This window comes from Schistocerca nitens, chromosome 5, assembly GCF_023898315.1.
Source record: "Schistocerca nitens isolate TAMUIC-IGC-003100 chromosome 5, iqSchNite1.1, whole genome shotgun sequence".
NCBI lineage: Eukaryota > Metazoa > Arthropoda > Insecta > Orthoptera > Acrididae > Schistocerca > Schistocerca nitens.
Genome location: NC_064618.1, coordinates 128157444 through 128178667, shown reverse-complemented (window position 1 = coordinate 128178667; position 21224 = coordinate 128157444). Strand labels below are relative to the sequence as shown.

The window sequence follows — 21224 nt, the reverse complement described above, 5'->3', positions numbered from 1 at the left end:
TCGCAGCACCACACGGATATCCATCCGTGTCAGACTATTTAGACTATTGCCAGACCTTGCTGAAGTCAGTTACGCCCTACTCCTCAAGCTGGCAGTACCAGCAGTTTCGTCTCAAAACTCCACATTGGCAGACCCAGTCCAGTTACTCGTGGTCTTCACCAGCAGTAAGTCAGCCATCAATGTCAAATGTCTTCATGCCACAGCCTACTACAACTTGGGTTTGCCCTGTAAGCACAGAACACATATCTTAACAGGAGCGATTTCTGTTGTATACAGTCATGGGGATATTCATCCAAGGGCATTATAACTGAATTTCGTTTTGTTAACAAACATTTATTCTTCAAAAGGTGTTTGATAACGCCTCAGCACAAGGACACTTCAAAGGTGAAGAGGCTGTTTCTCACGTGTTTACAGGAGCAGCAAATACAGAAACTTCCCGCGGGTGTAACTCAGCTCGTTTGGGTTTTGGTTACAATAGCCATGTCTTGGCAGGCTGCTCCCACATCTGCTCTGACTTTTTGTGTGTTTGATGGTCAGAAAGAGAATTGGGACCTGTATCATCAACAGTTTGAGTGCTCATTTTCTTGCCAGAGCGCATGCAGCAATGTTTTTGTTTATGTTAATTTTTTTCCCCGACTCTTGTCCAAACAACATAGGACTATAAATTATTAGTGGAATGGTTAAATGTGCATTTTCAGTGTCATTCACCTCCAGCTGGAAATGCATATGCCACATCTTTAGTTTCATGTCAGACAATGTTTTTCACAGTGTTAATGTGAGGTTGTTCATAAACAGTGTTTAAATATGGAGTTGAAGAGATGCGAGAGGCAAGGCCGATCATTTTCGGTCAGTTAGATTAACATGTTGTCATTCCATGCAGCACTTCATGTTTTGTTCCCAGAGTTCTACAGCAGCAGTCCCACTGCTCTCAGCCCAGCCCTTACCTGTGATGCTATTAGCCTGTATCAATTCAGGCGGGCTACGAAAAAATATTACCTCCACAGTCTTGGATGTTACTGAATTAAGCATATGTTAAAATTAAGGACTAGGTAAGGAAGACGTATTTTTTTTTTGTTTCCTCCAAAAAAAAAATTCATCTCAGAGATACAGCCCTCCAAAGATGACATTGCACATACCATTTTGAAGATGACAATTTTTGAAAAAATTTTAAAATAATGTGTCACTGTAACAATTCTAGATATTTTGTTGGGGGTTGTTTTTATTTGAAAGATAATTGCTTTATGATTACACAGAAATCCTCCATTTGGACTTATCTGTCAAAGTTCTTTTATTATTATTATTTTACATTTTATGGCCTTCACTGGACCACTCTAGCCAACTTCATACAAAGAATTTTTCAGTTTCCTGTCAGCCCAGTACTACTTCATTCTCTCAGATTTCATTCTTCTTTCTTCATCAGGAATCACCCTTCCTATTGTATGTTTGTTGATTCTTGTTTGCCGTCTAGTTTGTTTGTCTGTGAGTTTCCTGCTCTCGTCAGTTTTTTTTCTTAGGTCTTCCAATTTAATCTGTAGCTCATCCATATCTTCCTTGATTTTTGTAATCCACTTACTGTTGCACTTACCATTCCACAATTTTTCCATTATTCCCCTGATGATCCTGCTCTCTGGTGTTCCGATTAGATGTCCGAAAAATGAAATATTTCTTCCTGATTGTACTCATTAGCGGCTCTATTTCCTTGTAGACTGTTTCATCTGTAGCTACTCTCCAGTGTCCATTGTTCTGGTACAATTTATTGATGCATGTTCTGATGATTCTTCCCTCTAATTTGAGTATTTTGTCTATTAGTGCAGTGTTAGTTATTTAGAAGATGGTTTCACTTGCCTATGTTATTTCTGGTTGAGTGGCTGCTTTGTAGTGTTTTAATTTTGTTGCTATTGACAGGCTCTTTTTGTTGAGGTGTTCTTGGTGATATAGTGTGCTCTAGTCAATTTGTTTATTCTGTTATGCCATGTCGGCTTTTCATTGGGGTTATATATTATGATTTCTCCCAGATATCTAAATTTATCTACAATCTTGATTTCTTTGTTTCCTATGGCAATTTTGTTTGTGAGTGGTGGGTCAGTTAATATGATTACTGTTTTTTTAAAGTTCTTTTACTATTGCATTCTGAACTTTACTAATAAATTTATGGATTTTTTTTTTTTAAATACCAATCTATACAATTTTGATTTTTTTTTCTGTTGATTAGTACCACATAGTTCTACATTCTGTGAAAAGGACAGCTTCCACTATTACGTTGAAGAGGTTTTAAAAACAATTTAAATTTTTGACATACATAAAACCTGTTTTATTATCACAACACCACATAACAGGCTCATAAAAATCAAAACCTAGCCTTATTTCACACAAGTTTAGTTTTGAAAGATGAATAAGAGACTCATTTTTGAAGAATTTTAAATGGCTCCAAAATGTATGTGAAAGGTCCAAAGAAGTTCTGTGCACTATGTTTTGTACTGAAATTAGCCAATCAGTGAACTAAAAATGTGTTCCACTGCTTCAGTATCTTCTTTTGTTATAGAGTCTTCCTGTTGAACCAAGGAACTAGAGCCCTTACAATCTTCAAAACATTGTGAACAGGAAGTGAGCACTGATTTTTTTGTTGTTGTCCTTCAGCTGGAAACCTATATCCAGCAGCTGGTCCATGAGGTAGCATAAAGTTCACTATAATTTCGTTTAACTCATAACTGATGTCTATAATCTCTGCAGTCCACTAGTCACAGTTGTACAAACATGCCGCAAACATCCCCCTTCTCAGGTTGTGAATCTGAATATTATCCTGCTGTTTCTGACGTATTGGCCGAGCGAACAAAATTTGAAGTGCGTGCAATGTGAGTTAATCCATCACTGAGTCCAAAAATATCTCTTCTGAATTTATTTCACAGGGGTATTTTGGTTGGACCATTCTTCTTTTTTCTGCTCACAAAATTATTGATTTCCTCTTTGGAAAAAAGAATTATGGCTGTAAATGTGTAAGATTTCATGACACTCTTAAGACCCTCAGCATTCTGAATTGCATCTATATTTGGTCTGGAAGGATCGAGTTTTGTAGAATGGTGCTTCAGTAGGGCTCCTACACCAACACAAGGCCCCTTCCTGTGACCAACAGAGCACTGTATACCCAGTCAATTGGCAGAAGCGACTTACTCAATTCAAACAGCTGGTAACAATTTTTAAAATGACTAGGAGCACCATCAGAAATAATGATGATCTTCTCTGCCCCCTGTTTGCAGTCGAATTTTGCACACTGCTAGCAAAGCATGTGCAGTCACGTCCTGTGTCATCAGGAATAATTGCAACATTTGTGGTTTTGTTTTGAAAATATGTCACTCCTGTAAAAATTGAAACCTGGCCATTACTCCAATGATGCCCTTGTACTTCATGTGGGAGAATTACAGACCAGTTTTCAGCAAACTCACAGTGAAGCACTAAACACACACCCGGGCCGCTGAAACATGTCACTTCAAGATCACTCCCCAAGCGCTGTAAAGTTGGCAATATAACTGATAAACAAGTGACGCACGCAACATGCTGCATCTTCTGAACCAATAACAGGACCGAACAAAAGCCGGTTCCGGCGTCAAATGCTACCACATTGCCGGCTTCCATGTCAACATTGTACGTTTATGTGTGACCGCCTGCGTTTGTGTTGTGTTACCTATTAACAACAGTTTCTATTTATGAAACAATGTCACCAAAATGATGTTCACCAAGCTACAATCCATTGCGCTGTGGAGTCCCATTAAATAGTCCGGCTTTGGAATTGCTACGGAGGTCGCACGTCGCATGAATTTTACGAAGGGGGAGGGGATTGTTTCTGTTCATGGGCATGCTTCGATTCCCGCCGATCAAGTTTTAGTGTGTACCTCAAAAACTCTACAACTCAAGTCAAAGAACAGTTATAAGGAAAGGGGTGCTACTTCAAGACTTACAAGGCACTGAAGTAAACAGTGTGGAAGAAAGCCCTGTGAGAAAAATGGTGTGTTTTTAAGTACCTCTGGAAAGAAAAAAAAAGCAGCCTTGTCCTGTTACAGATATTGATTCTTTCCAATCTGACGCAATTTGTCAGCACATATACGAATATTACATAAGGAAAGAATACCCCACAATAGCGGAGTTGCTAATTTATTTAAAAGAAAGTGAACTTTTCTCAAGGGGGATAAGGTCACTTAAGTTGGTGTAAAAAGTATGGGCTTCCGTTTGAAAAAGTTAGATGGACGAAAACTGTTACTCGAAAAAGCTCACGTTGTTGCAACTCAAACCATTTTCTTACACAAAATTGTAGGAAAGGACATACACTCAGTCATATGGTTAGATGAAACCTTGATCAACGCTGGGGAGTCAGTTGAGAAATGCTGGACAGATGATACTCCGAATAGCACCGGTCATCAGCCAACAGGAAGAGGATCCAGATTAATCGTGGCCCATGCAGGATCTTCAAACGGCTTTGTGCATGAAGGATTTGTAGTTTTTCTATCAAGAAAAACCAGTGACTATTATGAGGATATGGACCACCATGGTTTCTGCAGTGGTTTAAAAATATGTTGCTCCGGTTTAGTGTTTTGAAAGTGTTTGTGATGGACAATGCACCGTACCATTCCGTGATTTTAGATAAAACTCCTACCACTAGTGACTGTAAAGAAACTATGGTGCAGTGGTTGCAGGCGAGAGACATTGCTGCAGACATGAGCATGACAAACCTGTTGTTATACTCGCTTGTAAAACAAAATAGGTCTGTGATGCCTAAATACATTGTTGATGAAACTGCAAGGAAACAGGGTCACTTGGTAATTGGGCTACCAATTTTAATCCAATTGAATTGATTTTAATTGAAGTCGAGGTGTACATTAGAAGTAACAAGACTTTTACTATAACACAAGTGGAAAGGCTGCTACGTGAAGGTGTTGCTACAGTAGACGCTACCTCGTGGAGGAAGAAAGTAGGCTATGTTTCTAAACACGTAAGAGAAGCACAGGCTATGGACGGGATTATAAATGAAAATGGACAATTAATGATTTCTCCTAAAGATGATGATGATGACGTTTTGGTGCCAATTTCGATGATAGTGAAGGAGAACTGGATGGAATTGCGCCACTGTCATCGTAAACTGGTGAGTGTAAATGTATACAGAATTAATTCCTTCTCTCTGCAATGCATGTTTTGCTTTATTTCTTTCTATGGGTGTGGATAGTGTGTTCTTTGGTATGCTTAGGCTTACATTATTATACTTTTACATGCAGCTATTGTGGTAACAATTTGGAACGACTTTTCATAGATATTGTCATTAACTTCAGGTGGTGTTATTTCCCAGTTTCATATACTATCAAATGCTGAGTCTCCGCCATCTTTCTCTCCGCTGTTAGAAAAAAAAGAACTTTGTTGTAGTTACATAAAAATGGCGATTGTGGCTTACATGTACAAAATGTACTTCGGAGTTGTCGGCAGCTATCGCATCCTCGTAATCATAGTATAGCCAACAACATGCGAGCTGTCAAGTGGCATGTTTCACTGGCCCGGGTATAGTTCTTCACCCTGTACACACCCTTTCACTTCCACAATGTGGTGGTGGTGCAATTTCTTCAGATCCTGGTGTGTTACTGCTTTCACTGACCATTTATCAAGTTCATCAATGAAACTGTCAAAGGCCACACTTTTCTTAATTAGTTTATTTTCCTCCCATGTCGCACATGTAATTTCTGTAGAGTTATCTGCTATGTCTCCCAGGCCAAATGCCTGTACAGACAGTCCTCCCTTTCCAGAGCAGTCACCACATTCTTGAAACAAAAAAGTCTCTCGTTATACGTCACTGACTGCTAATGACTTCACATGCCTTAGCAAGGTGTCATGTCACATGCTCCAGTAAGTTCTTCAAAGTAACCACACAAAGTTCAAAATTTGCGCAGTACACACAAACTGGCATCTCTTGGTGGGTGTGGAACAACCCACTTAGGTCGCAGCGCATAAAATTTTGGTCTTCCAATATGTGAAGTTGTATAGTTGCTATTATAAATTGCAAAAGTTTCTTTAATACTGCGAGTCATGTACCTCTTCACTTTCACAACTTTTTGACCATCAACTGTTATTATTATTATTCCCCCCCCCCCCTCCCACTCTGGCGAAAAGTCTCATTTATCTTCCACCTAAAATGACTGCATTATTTGAACTTGAGCTGCTTCTACAGGATGACCATAATAGGGATATGGTATTCCAAGGCTCCTTTTTACAGACCTTACATTTCTTGATCTGTCTGCCATGTAGTTTGATACTGATGGAACGTGGTTCAAAATTGTTTTCTTTGAAAATGTGTCTGGAATTTTCAGTGTGGGATGCACATTATTCAACAGCTAAATTGATATTTCTGAAAAATTCCTGGCAAGAGGTGCAAGAGTGCTTTGGTTCATTTTCTTCTGAAGATGGAATTCCTATTTTGGAGAGTGTGGTCAGTTTTGCTGTAGAGTATTCATCCATAGCTTTAGTAATTTCTCTGCACTTTCTTGATGCATAGAGCTTATGACTCGACTTCACTGACCAAGATTTCTTAACAGGACTAACACCTAACTCTGTAGTTTACTGATTCAGGATATTTAATTCTTCCTCTATTGATGCAACATCTACATCATCTGCACCATGGGAGGCTTCACCTTGTTCAGATACTATCATTGTTGTTATTCTGTCAAAACATTTAGAACACAAGGTCATCACTGGAAACATCTTCACTTTGAAACAGAGTCTTTATTCCCAAGATATGCAAATAGTCAGCACACTCACTCTCCTTTGGCTCCAGTCAGAAGACATTTCAAACAATCCTTTTCACAAAACACTCTGCAACTGTGTCAACTGGCAAATTCCTCATGAAAACACAGAACTCACTGGAGTTCTCAGATTTCTTAGCAACCTCTTCAGTAAACAAATTAGCACTGAACATCTATACAGAAAACTGCAATGAAAAACCACGACAAAGAAACTGACAAGGAACTACAACGAAATTTAAGAAATATCTGCAACAAAGAAAGTGATAAGAAATAACTGCAGCATTGTAACACAGAAATTAGTAGGAAACAATTTCAGTGAAGACATACATTACCGTCGAAAGTCAATATATATATATATATATATATATATATATATATATATATAATAGAGGGAAACATTCCTTGGGATCTGTATATGTGTGGATGGATTGTGTGTGTGTGTGTGTGTGTGTGTGTGTGTGTGTGTGTGTGCGCGCGCGAGAGCGAGTGTATACCCGTCCTTTTTTCCCCCCTAAGGTAAGTCTTTCCGCTCCCGGGATTGGAATGACTCCATACCCTCTCCCTTAAAACCCACATCCTTTCGTCTTTCCCTCTCCTTCCCTCTTTCCAGATGAGGCAACAGTTTGTTGCGAAAGCTTGAATTTTGTGTGTATGTTTGTGTGTCTGTCGACCTGCCAGCACTTTCATTTGGTAAGTCACATCATCTTTGTGTGTGTGTGTGTGTGTGTGTGTGTGTGTGTGTAAAAACAAAGATGATGTGACTTACCGAACGAAAGCGCTGGCAGGTCGATAGACACACAAACAAACAAACACACACACAAAATTCAAGCTTTCGCAACAAACTGTTGCCTCATCAGGAAAGAGGGGAAGGAGAGGGAAAGACGAAAGGATGTGGGTTTTAAGGGAGAGGGTAAGGAGTCATTCCAATTCCGCTCTTTCCCGGGATTGAAATGACTCCTTACCCTCTCCCTTAAAACCCACATCCTTTCGTCTTTCCCTCTCCTTCCCCTCTTTCCTGACGAGGCAACAGTTTGTTGCGAAAGCTTGAATTTTGTGTGTGTGTGTGTGTGTGTGTGTGTGTCTATCGACCTGCCAGCACTTTCGTTCGGTAAGTCACATCATCTTTGTTTTTACATATATTTTTCCCACGTGGAATGTTCCCCCCCCCCCCCCTCTCTCTCTCTCTCTCTCTATATATATATATATATATATATATATATATATATATAAAGGATGATGTGACTTACAGAACGAAAGCGCTGGCAGGACGATAGACACATATATAGATGGAAACATTCAACGTGGGAAAAATATATCTTAAAAACAAAGATGATTTGACTTACCAAACGAAAGCGCTGGCACGTCGATAGACACACAAACAAACACAAACACACACACAAAATTCAAGCTTTTGCAACCACACATACACAGACACAAGCAGACATTTGTAAAGGCAAAGAGTTTGGGCAGAGATGTCAGTCGAGGCGCAAGTAGAGGCAAAGATGTTGTTGAAAGACAGGTAAGGTATGAGCGGCGGCAAATTGAAATTAGCGGAGATTGAGGCCTGGCGGGTAACGAGAAGAGAGGATATACTGAAGGGCAAGTTCCCATCTCCGGAGTTCTGACAGGTTGGTGTTAGTGGGAATCCTTTAGTCTTTCCCTCTCCTTCCCTCTTTCCTGATGAAGCAACAGTTTGTTGCGAAAGCTAGAATTCTGTGTGTATGTTTGTGTGTCTGTCGACCTGCCAGCACTTTCATTTGGTGAGTCACATCATCTTTGTTTTTTTTTTTATTAAACCTGTCCAACTTAAAAGTGGAAGCGCTAAGCGCTCCCTTAACAAGACGAGATATGAAAAACTGAGAACTTAAAGGTGGAAGACAGGGTAATATGAAAGACAGAGATTACTACTAACATCGTGCTCAAGTTAGTAAGTCAAAAGCTAAGTGCATTGTATGTAACAGAGGTGGGAGGGGGGATGGCGAAAAATAGACAGGTCACAAAATGAAAGATGTAGACAACTAAAATGAAATGAAAAAAGGAGTAGTTACAGTGAAGAAATGCTGAGACAGAAGGAATTACCGTAAATTAAGGCCAGGTGGGTGGCAAGAACCAAGGGCATGTTGCAGTGCTACTTCCCACCACGGAGTTCTGAGAAACTTGTCTGGGGGAAGAATCCAGATGGCCCTTGTGGTGAAACAGGCACTGAGGTCATGAGTGTTGTGTTGTACACAGGATATTGTGTTGCCTGTATACACCCTCTCCCAATGCCCATTCATCCCGACTGATAACTGGGTGGCAGTCACGCCGATGTAAAAGGCCGAACAGTTTCTACATAACACGTGGTATACGATGTGTCATTTCACAGGTGGCTCTCTTTTTGATTGTATGTGTTTTGTCAGTTACAGGGCTGTACATATTGTGGCAGGAGGTTGCATAGGGCAAGTCTTGCAGTGGAGACAGTCACAGGGGCAGGAGCCATAGGGTAGGGAGATGGGTGCAGAAGAAGCATAGGGATCGACAAGGATATTGCGGAGATTGGGAGGGCAACGAAAAGCTATTCTAGGTGTGGTGGGCAAAATCTCAGACAAAATGATCTTATCTCAGGGCACGATTTTAGGAAGTCATGGCCTTGTCAAATTAGCTGATTGATACATTCAAAACTAGCATACTTCTGGGTGACAAGTGGTGCACTCCGAAATTGTTTTTGGAGGAATCAGCAGTACCAGGATAGGTTGTGATGACCTGGAAAATCTGCTTTTGAACTAGGCTGCTGGGATAATTATGTTCAATGAAGGCTGCAGTGAGAGTTGTGGTGTATTGCCGCATCTGAACAAATACATTTGGCTCCAATGCCAAGGCTGTATGGGAGGGGAAGCTTCACATGGAAAGGACGGCAACTGTCAAAATTTAAGTAGTGCTGTTTGTTAATAGGTTTAATCTGAACAGAAGTGTGTAGCTGGCCTTCAGTGACAATGAGATCAACTTCAAGGAAAGTTGCATGGGATTCGTGATAGGACTATGTAAAATTTAATTGGGAGAAGGTATTTAGGGATGAGCAAGAAGGATATCATAGGTGTCAATCAGGTTGGCGCTCACTGAGTGAATGTTCAGCAACAGACCGAGGCAGATGGCATCAATGGCGAGAAGCAAGGTGTGTTGTGGGGATGGTATGGGCACAGATTTCAGACGATCTAGGAAATGGTTGGCACCTTTGATACAGGAGGGATGTCTTTGTACTATGAGTTGCAAGGCAAATAAACGTTTGGTTGGTGCTTTGTAGCCAGCAACTGTAGGATGGCCAGGATGATTGGGTTTGTGGATCTTAGGAAGAAGGTAAAAAAAGGTGGGGTGCGGGGTTTGAGTGGGGGTAAGAAGTTCTATGGATTGAGTTGTAAGTCCTTGTGAGGGGCCTGAAGTTTAAGAGAGACGGCAGGTCAGCCTGAATCACAGGGATGGGACCTTGATGGCAGACTCTGTATGTCGAGGTGTCAGACAGCTGGAATAGTCCTTTGCTAACAAACTTCTGTCGGTTAAATACCACAGCAAATCTTTTGTCTACTGGGATGATGATGATGATGATGACGACGACGGAGTCATCAGGGAACGTAGAGCCTGGATCCCTGCTGAGGACAAGTTCGGTTCATGCTGTAGAGACCTGGGGAAAGGTTGTGAAGCAATGCTGGATGTGAGGAATTCTTGTAAGGTTTTTAAGGGATTATTCTAAGGTAATAGTGGTGGATTAAGTCGGGATCATGGTCAGAACTGTTCAAGGCAGGACTCAATGTTAGGTTTGCTGTTGGAAAGGTTTTGGGATTGGGTTGCAAAGTGGTATTTCCAGCTGACATTGTTTGTAAATGAAATGGGTTCTTCACCAGAACAGCATGGTTAGATGCTGGTTTAGAGCTGAAAGTGAGACCCTTGGATAATACAGATAGTTTAGGGAGGGAGAGTGCTTTGGATGAGAGGTTGAGAACACTGTACTGTTGAGACTGGTTCTTGTGATTATGAGTTATGACTGGTCTGGGGGGCAGAGGTGAAGGGTATGCAATGTTAAGGTGGTTAGCCAAGCTCTGTTTGTTGAGGTTGATAGTGTGGCTGTTTGGGGAGTTGCAAAGGGACAGGAAGATAAACGCCACTTTTGAGGTAGTTTAGAAGAAGGTGGAACAGCTTTCAGAGATAAAGTCTGGCATATTGCTGCAGTCTAAAGTTGGCTTGGCAGATGGTACCATCAAAGGAAACATGAGGGGCAAATAACTGCAGGATTTTGTAAGAGGAGAGAAGTCTGGTGGAGTGGAAACTGTGCAAATGAGGCATACAGGTCACAGATTAGTTAGGTAAGTGCACGAGAGTGCAGTATTTGAAATGTAAAAGAGGCTGATGTAGAGTAGGATTACATCCAGAAACAGGATATGGGACCTTAATTTTGATAGTGCAAAGGCATATTTTTGAAAAGAACGGATGTGATATATGATAGGATTCATCATGGTAAGAGAGGCGTATGGTTTGGAGTCTTAGAAATGGTGGGAAAGACAAAAATGAGACAAAGTGAAATTGTTTTGTAACTGATGTCAATATTGCGAAAAATTAATTTTACCTTTATAATCATGGGTACTTTAGTGTCCTACAATGCAGCAGGATTTCTTGAGGGGTTAATGTCAAAGCCTGTTGATAATGTCATATGAATGTGAACAGAATGACTTTCATACGCCTGTCTTTAGACAGTTACATGTCAATCATTCTTACCTTTTACCTAGGGGACACTTAGACAATACCGTCAAGTTTGCTGTTTGCTAATGTTATTACTCACATGGAGTCAAACTACTTAATTTCTCTTTCATAGTTCAATGATATCATATCAATCCATATTGCTTTGCAATAGGCAATCCTCTTATGTCTAAGAATAAAAACTAAGTTATTCTAGTGTTTGGGTGAAGTACAGTCTTAAAAATATTCTGTGTGACTTTTTCTGTTTTCTTGTGCTTTTGCCAATTAATGGTGTTAACCAACCCAAAGATTGGTAGCACCACTACATTTTACTGGGCAGGACCATATTCACTATAGCATGACTATTTTCTGACACCTGAACTTCCACATCTTGTGTGTGTGTGTGTGTGTGTGTGTGTGTGTGTGTGTGTGTGCGCACGCGCGCGCAGTCCACTAAGTGAAAATTACTTTATTCTGAGTTACCTTTTCATCTTTAAATTTTGTTTCTTTCTGATACCCAAACCCAGCAATGCGGTGTACAAAAATCCTTGGTATACTGGTGCTGTAAGACATTTAGTGAAGACATTTGTTGAAACCAAACTTTCAATCCCTATGACAAAAGGGTAATTTTTATTTATTTATTTTTTACAGGCAGTATTATGTCAATCTTAAACTCTTATACAACAGCTCTCTCACCTGTGTATGGGTTTAAAAAAATGTTAATCAGGGTGTATACATGCACAAGGGGGGGGGGGGGGGAATATTCCAGGAATTTTCCCGGATTTCCCGTCTGAAAATACACTTTCTCCCGGGTGAAAATACACTTTTTCTGTGTTAAGTGTCAGTATACTTTTCCTTGGCACTGTAAAACTTATCAATCCTTAGAATGTTTATGGTTTTCTACACATACATAGAATTTGCCGGCACTTTAGAAAATGAAACCCAGGGGGTGAAAAAAAAAAAAAACATTCTGGAAAGATCTTTGATGTGCAGCAACATGTATGCTGCATTTTTTCATGTTATGGAGGTATAAATTCGAATTCCACCAAACACTGCATGTTACTTTCCGAAGCGATGAAATCGAGATTGCAACGCGCTTTTGTAAGCCAGTCATAGCTCATGTCACGTGATCTCGCCAGCTGATGACAGCATAGGATACGTGATGTAGTCAACCAATAGAGAGATCACTCTTAAGTAGTGCGAACACACAAAAAAGAAAAGTTAACGGTTTAAATTAATATACATAGTGTTGCAACAAGAAAAACAAAGCTTTCACAAATGTTGGTATCTAAGATTAATAAGCTGCAAGAGAAGCTAAGCTTCCACATATAATGCTGATCTTTTTGCGTGTGTTACACTTTAAGATACATAACACAAATACGCCAGTAAAATATGTCCGATCTTCTTGGCTCGAAACTCTTCTAGATGGTCGTCCTCAAAGAGTTGATTTTTAAATGAGAGTCAGAAGCTCTGCGATTTAAGAAATTCATTGTATATTCTCGCGCATAGTTCATTTTTCGTAAAAGGAAATTTACTTTGAAAGTAACACTTTTCAAAACACCATTTGCAATATTTCCCTGGAAATAAAACCTGAAACCAACAACATATTTTAGCCTTTGGTAATTATGCAAACGTATTTTAATTCATTTCGTAGCTCCCAGCCACTGAAATCCATTTTGTTTTCATTTAATGTGAGAGCAATAAACTAAGAGGAAACAGCAAATTCACTAAACCTAAACACAGGTCACGTGGAGACTACCCACCTTCCCACTGCAACTCAGACTGCTCTGTGCATCAGCCCCGGATCTACAATATTTCTGAACCGGAGCAATTTGGATAGTGGCGCCCAGCCACACATCTGAAGCCAGAAGCGAGAGGAGGTACTACTCATACGTGACTCAACTGTGCATGCGCAAGAGCCCGCATACAACTGATCAAATGAATCGAATGTAAACAGCTGTCACGTCACGCTCATCGGAGGCAACTTCTCTCATTCATGTTTTGTTACTGCAGTGTTATTCTGCAGAAGCAGGATACGGTAGTATCCTTCTTACCGGTCAAAATAACAAAAATTTAACTGGTAAATAAAACTATGAAAAATTCCCGGGTTTTTCCCGGATCTCCTGAGTCATATACACCCTGTTACTGTATCCTTTAACTTGACTGGGAAAGGACAATTTCATATTTAAGAGTGACGGAAACACCAAGATACGTTTATATGAAGATAGGCATTTAGAAAACACTGAAAATAATTAACCTGTTAGATAAAACTTCTTAAGAGCTAACAAATCCATACACGCACTCACACCCCTCTGAAAGGCAATATTATCAAAGACATAAGGAACTTCGTTCTTTTCACCTGTCTGCTGTTCAGTGCCTCGTCTACTTTGTGACGATCTTTTCATCCTCATCTTTAAGAATGAGAAACATGATTTAATAATGATAAATTTCTTGTGCTTGTTTTGTATACATCTGTGTGGGAGCAGTCATCATACACTGTGTAACAACCAGAACACCTGTCTTACAAAATTAAAAACTTACAATAATGTGTTTCCGCATGACACTGTGAATGGATAATTAGTAAAATATTCATACAGCTTAACAAGACAACTTACTTCAAATTCTCAAACTGTTCTGCATGTAGACTCCACAATTCTTCTACTTGAACCCCTTTAACACCTGTAAAAATTATTAATAATGTTAACTAGTACCTTTTGTAACACAATCCATGATACACATCTCAGCAACCACTGCAGTTTAAAACAAAAAGTAAATGAAAACTTATTAAATTTTAGCAATGATATTATAGTTGAGGTGTATATAATTAGTCATTTAACAAGTGATTTGCCCTTGTTGTGAATAATGGAAACAGAAGTTTTGCTTGGTCATTTAACTTCTGACCTTAATCCAAATTTAAATTTTATATGTTTATTGGGGAAAAAAAAAATTACAACCAATTTCAGAAAGACTGAGTAATTGGTGAAGATGAAATGAAACCGTGAAGTCTTCAATACCTTTGCCCTTTAACAATCAAAACCTAAATGACTTCATAAGAAAAATGTGAGAAATAAATCTGATTCTCCTGCAGTATGATCTAATGAACAGGACCAAGTAAAAAAGTAGGTAAGGAAAATCAACAAGTAGTAAAATACAGTCAGGTTGGGGAAATGTGTCAGCCAAAAGCATCTAGAGCATCCCTAGTGCAATTCCTGTGGCCTGAGCTCAACTTCTGCAGCTGCCAAGATTGCCTCCCATCCCAGATGTAAAGAGGTAACGAGAGACCATGGTACAAATTTCAAATTTTGGTGAATAAACTTTGTTCTCAGATAAAGCATGACTATATGTGCCACGTGGAAGTCGTCAAATAACAGCAAAGGTAATGAATACTCAGGGCTTCAGTGGTGGCTGCAAAGCAGTGAAGTTTGGCCACTCTAAACAGAAATGACAACAGGCTGGGGTCATCTCACCTGAGAAATTGGTCATAAGCTGAGATCAATATGGAACTGGTAAACGATAGCAGACTCCCTTTGGGATAGGTGGAGGAAATATTGTCATGTGGCTGCAGACTTTTTATTGCTCTTAGTTCATTCACAGTGCCCATGCCGTGCCATTCTCTGCTCCATGACTCCTAAAACTGAAGATCTAGTGCCAAACCTGTTGGTTTCCAGTATCCCCTACATTTGTAAAATTTCCATCATGGTAACCTCCTTTGATAACTGATCAACAAGCTTTTTCTCCAGTATCTCAATGTGATTTGGGGTACACATGAATGCAATGGGGCTCTCAGCAACCTGGAGGTCAGAGAGAAGATGTTCTTGGCCTGTAGACTGCTTAGAGTCTCACTGCAGATAGGGAAATTCTTGCGGAGTCGAGTGCAAGTATACAGATGCCTCGATTAACAGATAACAGCTCTGCTTAAAAAAAAAAAAAAAAAAAAAAAAAAAAAAAAAAAAAAAAAAAAAAAAAAAAAAAACCACCACCACCACCGTGTCTGTATTGGTGGGAGTGCTGTTAGTGACCCCCAGAATGTAAGGCGGCACAGGCTACGTGATCGTCAACCTTATAGCCATCAGTGAGAATGGCTTCTGAACCAGAAAATTCAACATGAGCTGAGAGAAATGTGTCAAAATGCAGAAGGGTCTACTTTTGCCTTTGGTCCAATGACAATATTAGAAAAGGGTAGACTGCTAATCACCATTTAGCGGAGATGGTGAGATACAGATTCGCACAACAAAAAGACTGCCAAAAAGAAAAGTTTCGACCAAATGATCTTCTTCAGCATTAGACAAAACACAAAAACTGACCACTGTAGGCCTTTTGGCCATAAGGTTACTTCTTTGACAGTCTTTTCATTTTGCCTCTCTGCGACTCAGCACCTCCTCTATATTATGAGTAGCAACTATCCTTTTCATTATATTTTTACATTCCAGCCTGGATTTTCCAGTGTTTAAGAGCACTATATGTGATAGAAGGCTGAAGCGAAAAACAGACAAGGACATGTTGCAGTGCCAGTGCCAACCTGTGGAGTTCTGAGAAACTAGTGTCTAAGGGAAGAACCCAGGTGGCACATGTGGTGAAACAGGCACCAAGGCCATGACTGTCATGTTGAAGTGCACGCTCTGCAACGAGATACTGTGTGTTACCAGTATACACCCTCTGCCTATACCTACTCATCCCAACTGATAACTTGGTGGCAGTCATGCTAATGTAAAATGCCGAAAAGTGTTTACATAACAGTAGTACCAGAATTTGATGTGACAGTCCAGGAAATCTGCTTGTGAACTAGGCTGGTGGGGTAAGTATGTCTAGTGAATGCTGAGGCAAGAAAGGTGGTGTACTGCTGTAAAGATTTGCATTTAAACAAATACGTTTGCCTCGAATGCCAAGATTGTATGGGAGGGAATGCTTCACATGGAAAGGATGGCAAATGTCAAAATTTATGTACCGCTATTTGTTTGTAGGTTTAATCTGAACAGAAGTGTGTAGCTGGCCTTCAGTGGTGATGAGATCAACATCAAGGACATTGGCATACTAATTCGGAATAGGATCATCTGAATTTTAACTGGGAGAATGTATTTAGAAATTCCAGGGATTTTAACAGGTCGGCCTCACCACGAGTCCATACCGCTAATATGTCATCAACGTATCTAAACCTAAAACTGAGGCTGATGGATCCCAGGAAAGCCCCTCCAAGTAATCTATGAAAAGGCTGGCATATGAAGGAGCCATCCTGGTTCCATGGCTGTACCCCTGATCTGTTTATATGTCTGCCCCTCAAAGGTGGAGTAGTAGTTGGTAAGTAGATAAAGGTGTGCAGGAAAGATGTCATAGGTTTGGAATCAGGTGGGTGCTGCCTCGGGAAATGTTCAGTAGCAGACAGACCACATGTGTGAAGGGTGTTGGTACAGAGGGGAGTGGCGTAAATGGTGACAAGCAAGGTGTGTGGTGGGAGTGGGATGGGCGTGGATTTAAGAAGATGTGGGTAATAGTTGGTGTTCTTAATATAGGAGGGAATACTTCGTACTTTGGGTCACAGGTGTTGATCATTTAAGGCAGATATATGTTTGATGCTATCAACTATGGGACAGCCAGGATGATTGGGTTTGTGGAGCTTAGGTAGATGATAAACGGTTGGGGTGATGTCTTAAGGAGGGACTGCAGGTCAGTTTGAATCGCAGGGGTTTTGATGGCAGATGCTGTATGTAGAGGTGTCAGACAGCTGGCGTAGACCTTCACACACACACACACACACACACACACACACACACACACACACTCCTGTCGGTCAAGTACCACAGTGGTAGATCCTTTGTCTGCTGGGAGGATAATGACAGACTCATCAGCTTTTAGAGAATGATGAGCCTGTTCAAGGCAGAGTTCAAAGTCAGGTTTGCTTTTGGAAAAGTTTTGGAACTGGGTTGCAAAGCAGCATGATTAAATGCAGATTTAGGGCTGAAAGTGAGGCCTTGGATAATAAAGATAATTTGGGAGGGGAGAGTGCTTCAGACGAGGTTGAAAACTTTAGTTTATAGGATAGTGGTGGTGGTTGATGGTGTGGCTGTTTAGGGAGCTGCAGAGGGATAGGGAAATACCACTGTTGAGGTAGTTTCAGAGAAGGTGCGACAGCTTTTTGAGGTGAAGTCTGGCATGTTGTTGCAGTTTGAAGTTGGCTTGGTATATGATACCATCTAAGGACACGCGTGGGACAGGATACTGAGGGAAGTGAGAAGTGCAGTGGAAATGAAATTGGCAGATGAGGCATAAAGGTCACAGGTTAGCCAGCAAAGTGTAAGATATTGCTATATTTGAAAAGAATTAAAACTGAGATCTCCAACTGGTGCTGGATGGAAATGTGTTAGAATGGTACAATGCATAACACTATTAGGAATGTATGCTGATCAAGACAAACTGGATAAACAATGTAACAGAACTCTCTCAGGAACTCTGATCTGCACGTTTTGCTCTGAGAATCAATTCTGAAGTATCTAGAAGTTGGCAGAATGATTTACTTATGGTTACTTCCAGTCACCTGAACCTTACAGGATAGTTTTTGGCGTAAAATTAATAATAAATTAAATGAACTTGTTACATTACAGAGAAAGGCTATTCGAATCTTGTCACACAGATTTACAATGATTTGCTGAAAGCCCTTATTTAAAAAGTTGCATTTGCTTACAGTACCCTCCCTGTGACATATACAAACATGATGTTGACGAGAGCTAATCCTGGAGGCCTGTAAACTAATAGTGATTAACATAAGATTTAACATTCAAACTGTGGGTCCCTCCTTGTTGAGTGAGTAAAAATAACTCTTACTCAGATGTGCGAGTCACTTTGGTGTCATTCTTCATAATGCACTGTGAACATACATAAACAGGCTGGAGAAGGAAACGGCTTTTAGAACAGAGTTAAGAACATTTCTACTCGGCTAATGTTTCTACAGTGTAACTAGATCCTTGTTTATTGCTAAGTAATTTTTAATCTTTTAGCAGGTGAACATCTATGCTGTGTGTATCTTTGTACAAGAATGTTTCTGCCACCGATGTCCTGTTTTCCGTTTCAGACGCAATGCAATACACCTCTCCTCAGAGAAAAAACTCTGTTGCACAATAAGTTGTGCTGGATATAGTGTTGGCAAGTACTCATGTGTTTACATTGTTCCTCAAGTGTAACAGAACAAAGTTACATATTATAATTGTATCACTGCTTATATTTACTGTGCATGTTGTAAGCTCCTCTGACTACAAGTATCTGGTTTTCTTTCCAAATCATATAGGTCTAGCGAGTAAAATGTCTAAACTAGTGTTAATGGACTGGTCTCACTTGCTGCAACTGCAAGGTTCATTCCCCATCCAGTCATCCTCACTGGAAGTTTCCATGGCTTTCCCAAGTTACTAACACATATGCTGGAATGGTTTCATTAATCAGGCCACGGTTGACTTCCTGTTCAACAATACTTTCTATAGGTTATATTATTTCTGCAATGTATGTGACATTACCTATACTGCTGCATTGAATGGTCTAAGAATGAATAAAAAAAATAAATAAAAATTCTAATCACCGAGCTTTTACATTAACTACTAACACACCTAGAAAGCCAACTCCTTTGTTTTACATATCATTATGTAACCACGTGGAGTGAAAAAACCTATTAATATTATTAATTCAATGACAACATAAGGTTAAACAATATATTGAATCTCTCAGAATCTGAACACAAAGATATATTTCTGCCTCCTTGGTCAATCATTTCTGCTAAAGTTTTACACACACTCGTTAAACTTAGCAATGTGTAGTTCACAAACTAGTTCAAATTAACTATTATGGGAAGGAACTGCTTGGACTGGTCTTTCTTTTAGTGAACTATAGTTCTTCTACTCCTCACTTTACCCACCTACTAGAAGCTGGCATGTGCTTGGATGAATTTGCTCTGCCTCGATACCAAGCACAGCCACTTTCAGAGCCTAAACACCCATAGTTCTGAGTTCCTAATGCTGAACTGTGTCTGTATAAAAGACTGAAACCATTCAATTAGTTCAGTTAGACTGTGATACATCAGAAAACATAAACCGTTTTGTTAGTTCACCTAGTTCAGTTCAGGCTGCAGTTCTGAACAATGTTGGTTTGTAAGTTCCGTTACTGTGCATCCGTCTCCAGTATCTGTATCTAAATATGTCTTTCCCATCCTAAAATTAATTTTTGTGAACTATTAAATAAGAACAAGTTTCCAGACTTCGCAAAATAATAAGAATTAGGAAGCAGATAAACGCTCTTGGTGACAATGAGAATAGGTTAAGGTGGGTTAAAACTGAAAGAGCTCAGTTCATGCAAACACAAAAAACCTTAGAAACATGCACATCGTTTGTTCCTAAAAGTCTTTCAATTTTTGTACGAGGTAAAATTTGAAATCTTGCAGTCTAATTTATTAGTTTGGGAGTTTTTCTAAGTGGTCTCAGTTATTGATACTGTAACACTGAACTAGTTCCATAACTTCATTTGAACTAGTTCAATAAGAACTACATGGTTCCGTACAGAGAACTACTTTTCCCATATATACTGAAATATATCACTGTTATGGTGAAAACAATTTCGAAAACTACAGACATGCAGTGCATTGTTGGGATTGATATTCAGCGGATTGACAAGGATGATTCTGCTGACGTATCGCCCCCCCCCCCCCCCCGACCACTTCCAATTTTTTTTTGTAGTTTTAGTAAGATACAATAACGTACTAAGCTTTAAAATATGAACAAATATATGGACTTTTGTAACGTTAGATAAATCGCTTGTAATTCACAAACATTTTTAACAGAGTTCCAAATGTAAAAACTGTTACAAATATCAAATTTGATAGACTGACGACATAGGATCATTAAACTACCGAGGAGGAGTCTCAAAATACTACCAAACTTTCCTGTACGCCTATATTTCACTCTTTCATGATAGACACAATAAGTGTACTGCAACATGCATCAAGTGATAGAAAACGTGAAAAAGAATTGTAATCATATCACAAGTTTAGATTTTGAAAATAATATACGCACGTGATAAAAATCGTACGGTTTACTTACCAAATTCCTTTATTAGCTCCGTAAACACTCCCGGGTCACTTTCAATAAGACACCAATTTCCCGCACCGTCAGCCATTTTTAAGTGAATTTAATTCACCTCACCATGACACAAACATCGGGATACTCACTGTTCGCTTGTTCGGCACAGCCACAATATGGACAATTTATTCAAAGATAATATTACACCACAGCAGTTAAAATTAGACTGTTTCACATATTTTACTTTTTTTAATGAAGAAGCTGAAGATGGAAATGTGAAATTAAAGAGAACAGTCTGTACCACAGTTACATGTTGGTATAAAAACTAATGACGGGCGTGTGGAATGTTTTCGTCGTTTGTAGCTTTGGTTATAGGGAAGATATCACAAAGATTTGTTTTGACGCATAATCACACTGTTTCCTCAATTGTTGTGCCGGACACTGTTGTGGCGCGTTGTACGTAGGCATTGTGTACAGCGGTACGGATAAAGAGCAAATCAATGGCGGAGAATGCGGATGGAGGGCCATTACCCCCTGGATGGGATCGTAAATATGACCACAGAACAGGCAGATAGTGAGTAAACTTAATTATAATTGACCTGCTATAGACTTGTTTACATTTATTTGCGTAGCGTCATCAGTATTTAATTTTGCTAAAGCTATACACGGAGAAAGAAAACTGGCATTCTACGGATCG

General features: G+C 39.7%; 2 protein-coding genes across 4 annotated transcripts in view; one reads left to right on the top strand and one right to left on the bottom strand.

The window, feature by feature from the left end:
- The window catches only part of LOC126260918 (ubiquitin carboxyl-terminal hydrolase isozyme L5), a 66592-nt gene extending 45717 nt beyond the window's left edge, over positions 1–20875 (bottom strand). Inside the window, exons 1-2 of the mRNA XM_049958379.1 lie at positions 20549–20875; positions 14093–14156 (exon numbers count right to left, since the gene is read on the bottom strand). Of these exons, the coding sequence (XP_049814336.1) occupies positions 14093–14156; positions 20549–20624 (140 nt within the window). The 5' untranslated portion in view covers positions 20625–20875. The remainder of the gene's footprint in view (positions 1–14092; positions 14157–20548) is intronic.
- The window catches only part of LOC126260917 (BAG family molecular chaperone regulator 3), a 177119-nt gene continuing 176741 nt past the window's right edge, over positions 20847–21224 (top strand). The window contains exon 1 of one of the 3 annotated variants that reach the window (XM_049958376.1): positions 20847–21101. In XM_049958376.1, the coding sequence (XP_049814333.1) occupies positions 21028–21101 (74 nt within the window). In that variant the 5' untranslated portion in view covers positions 20847–21027. The remainder of the gene's footprint in view (positions 21102–21224) is intronic. The other 2 variants (XM_049958377.1, XM_049958378.1) reach the window with 2 other exon arrangements.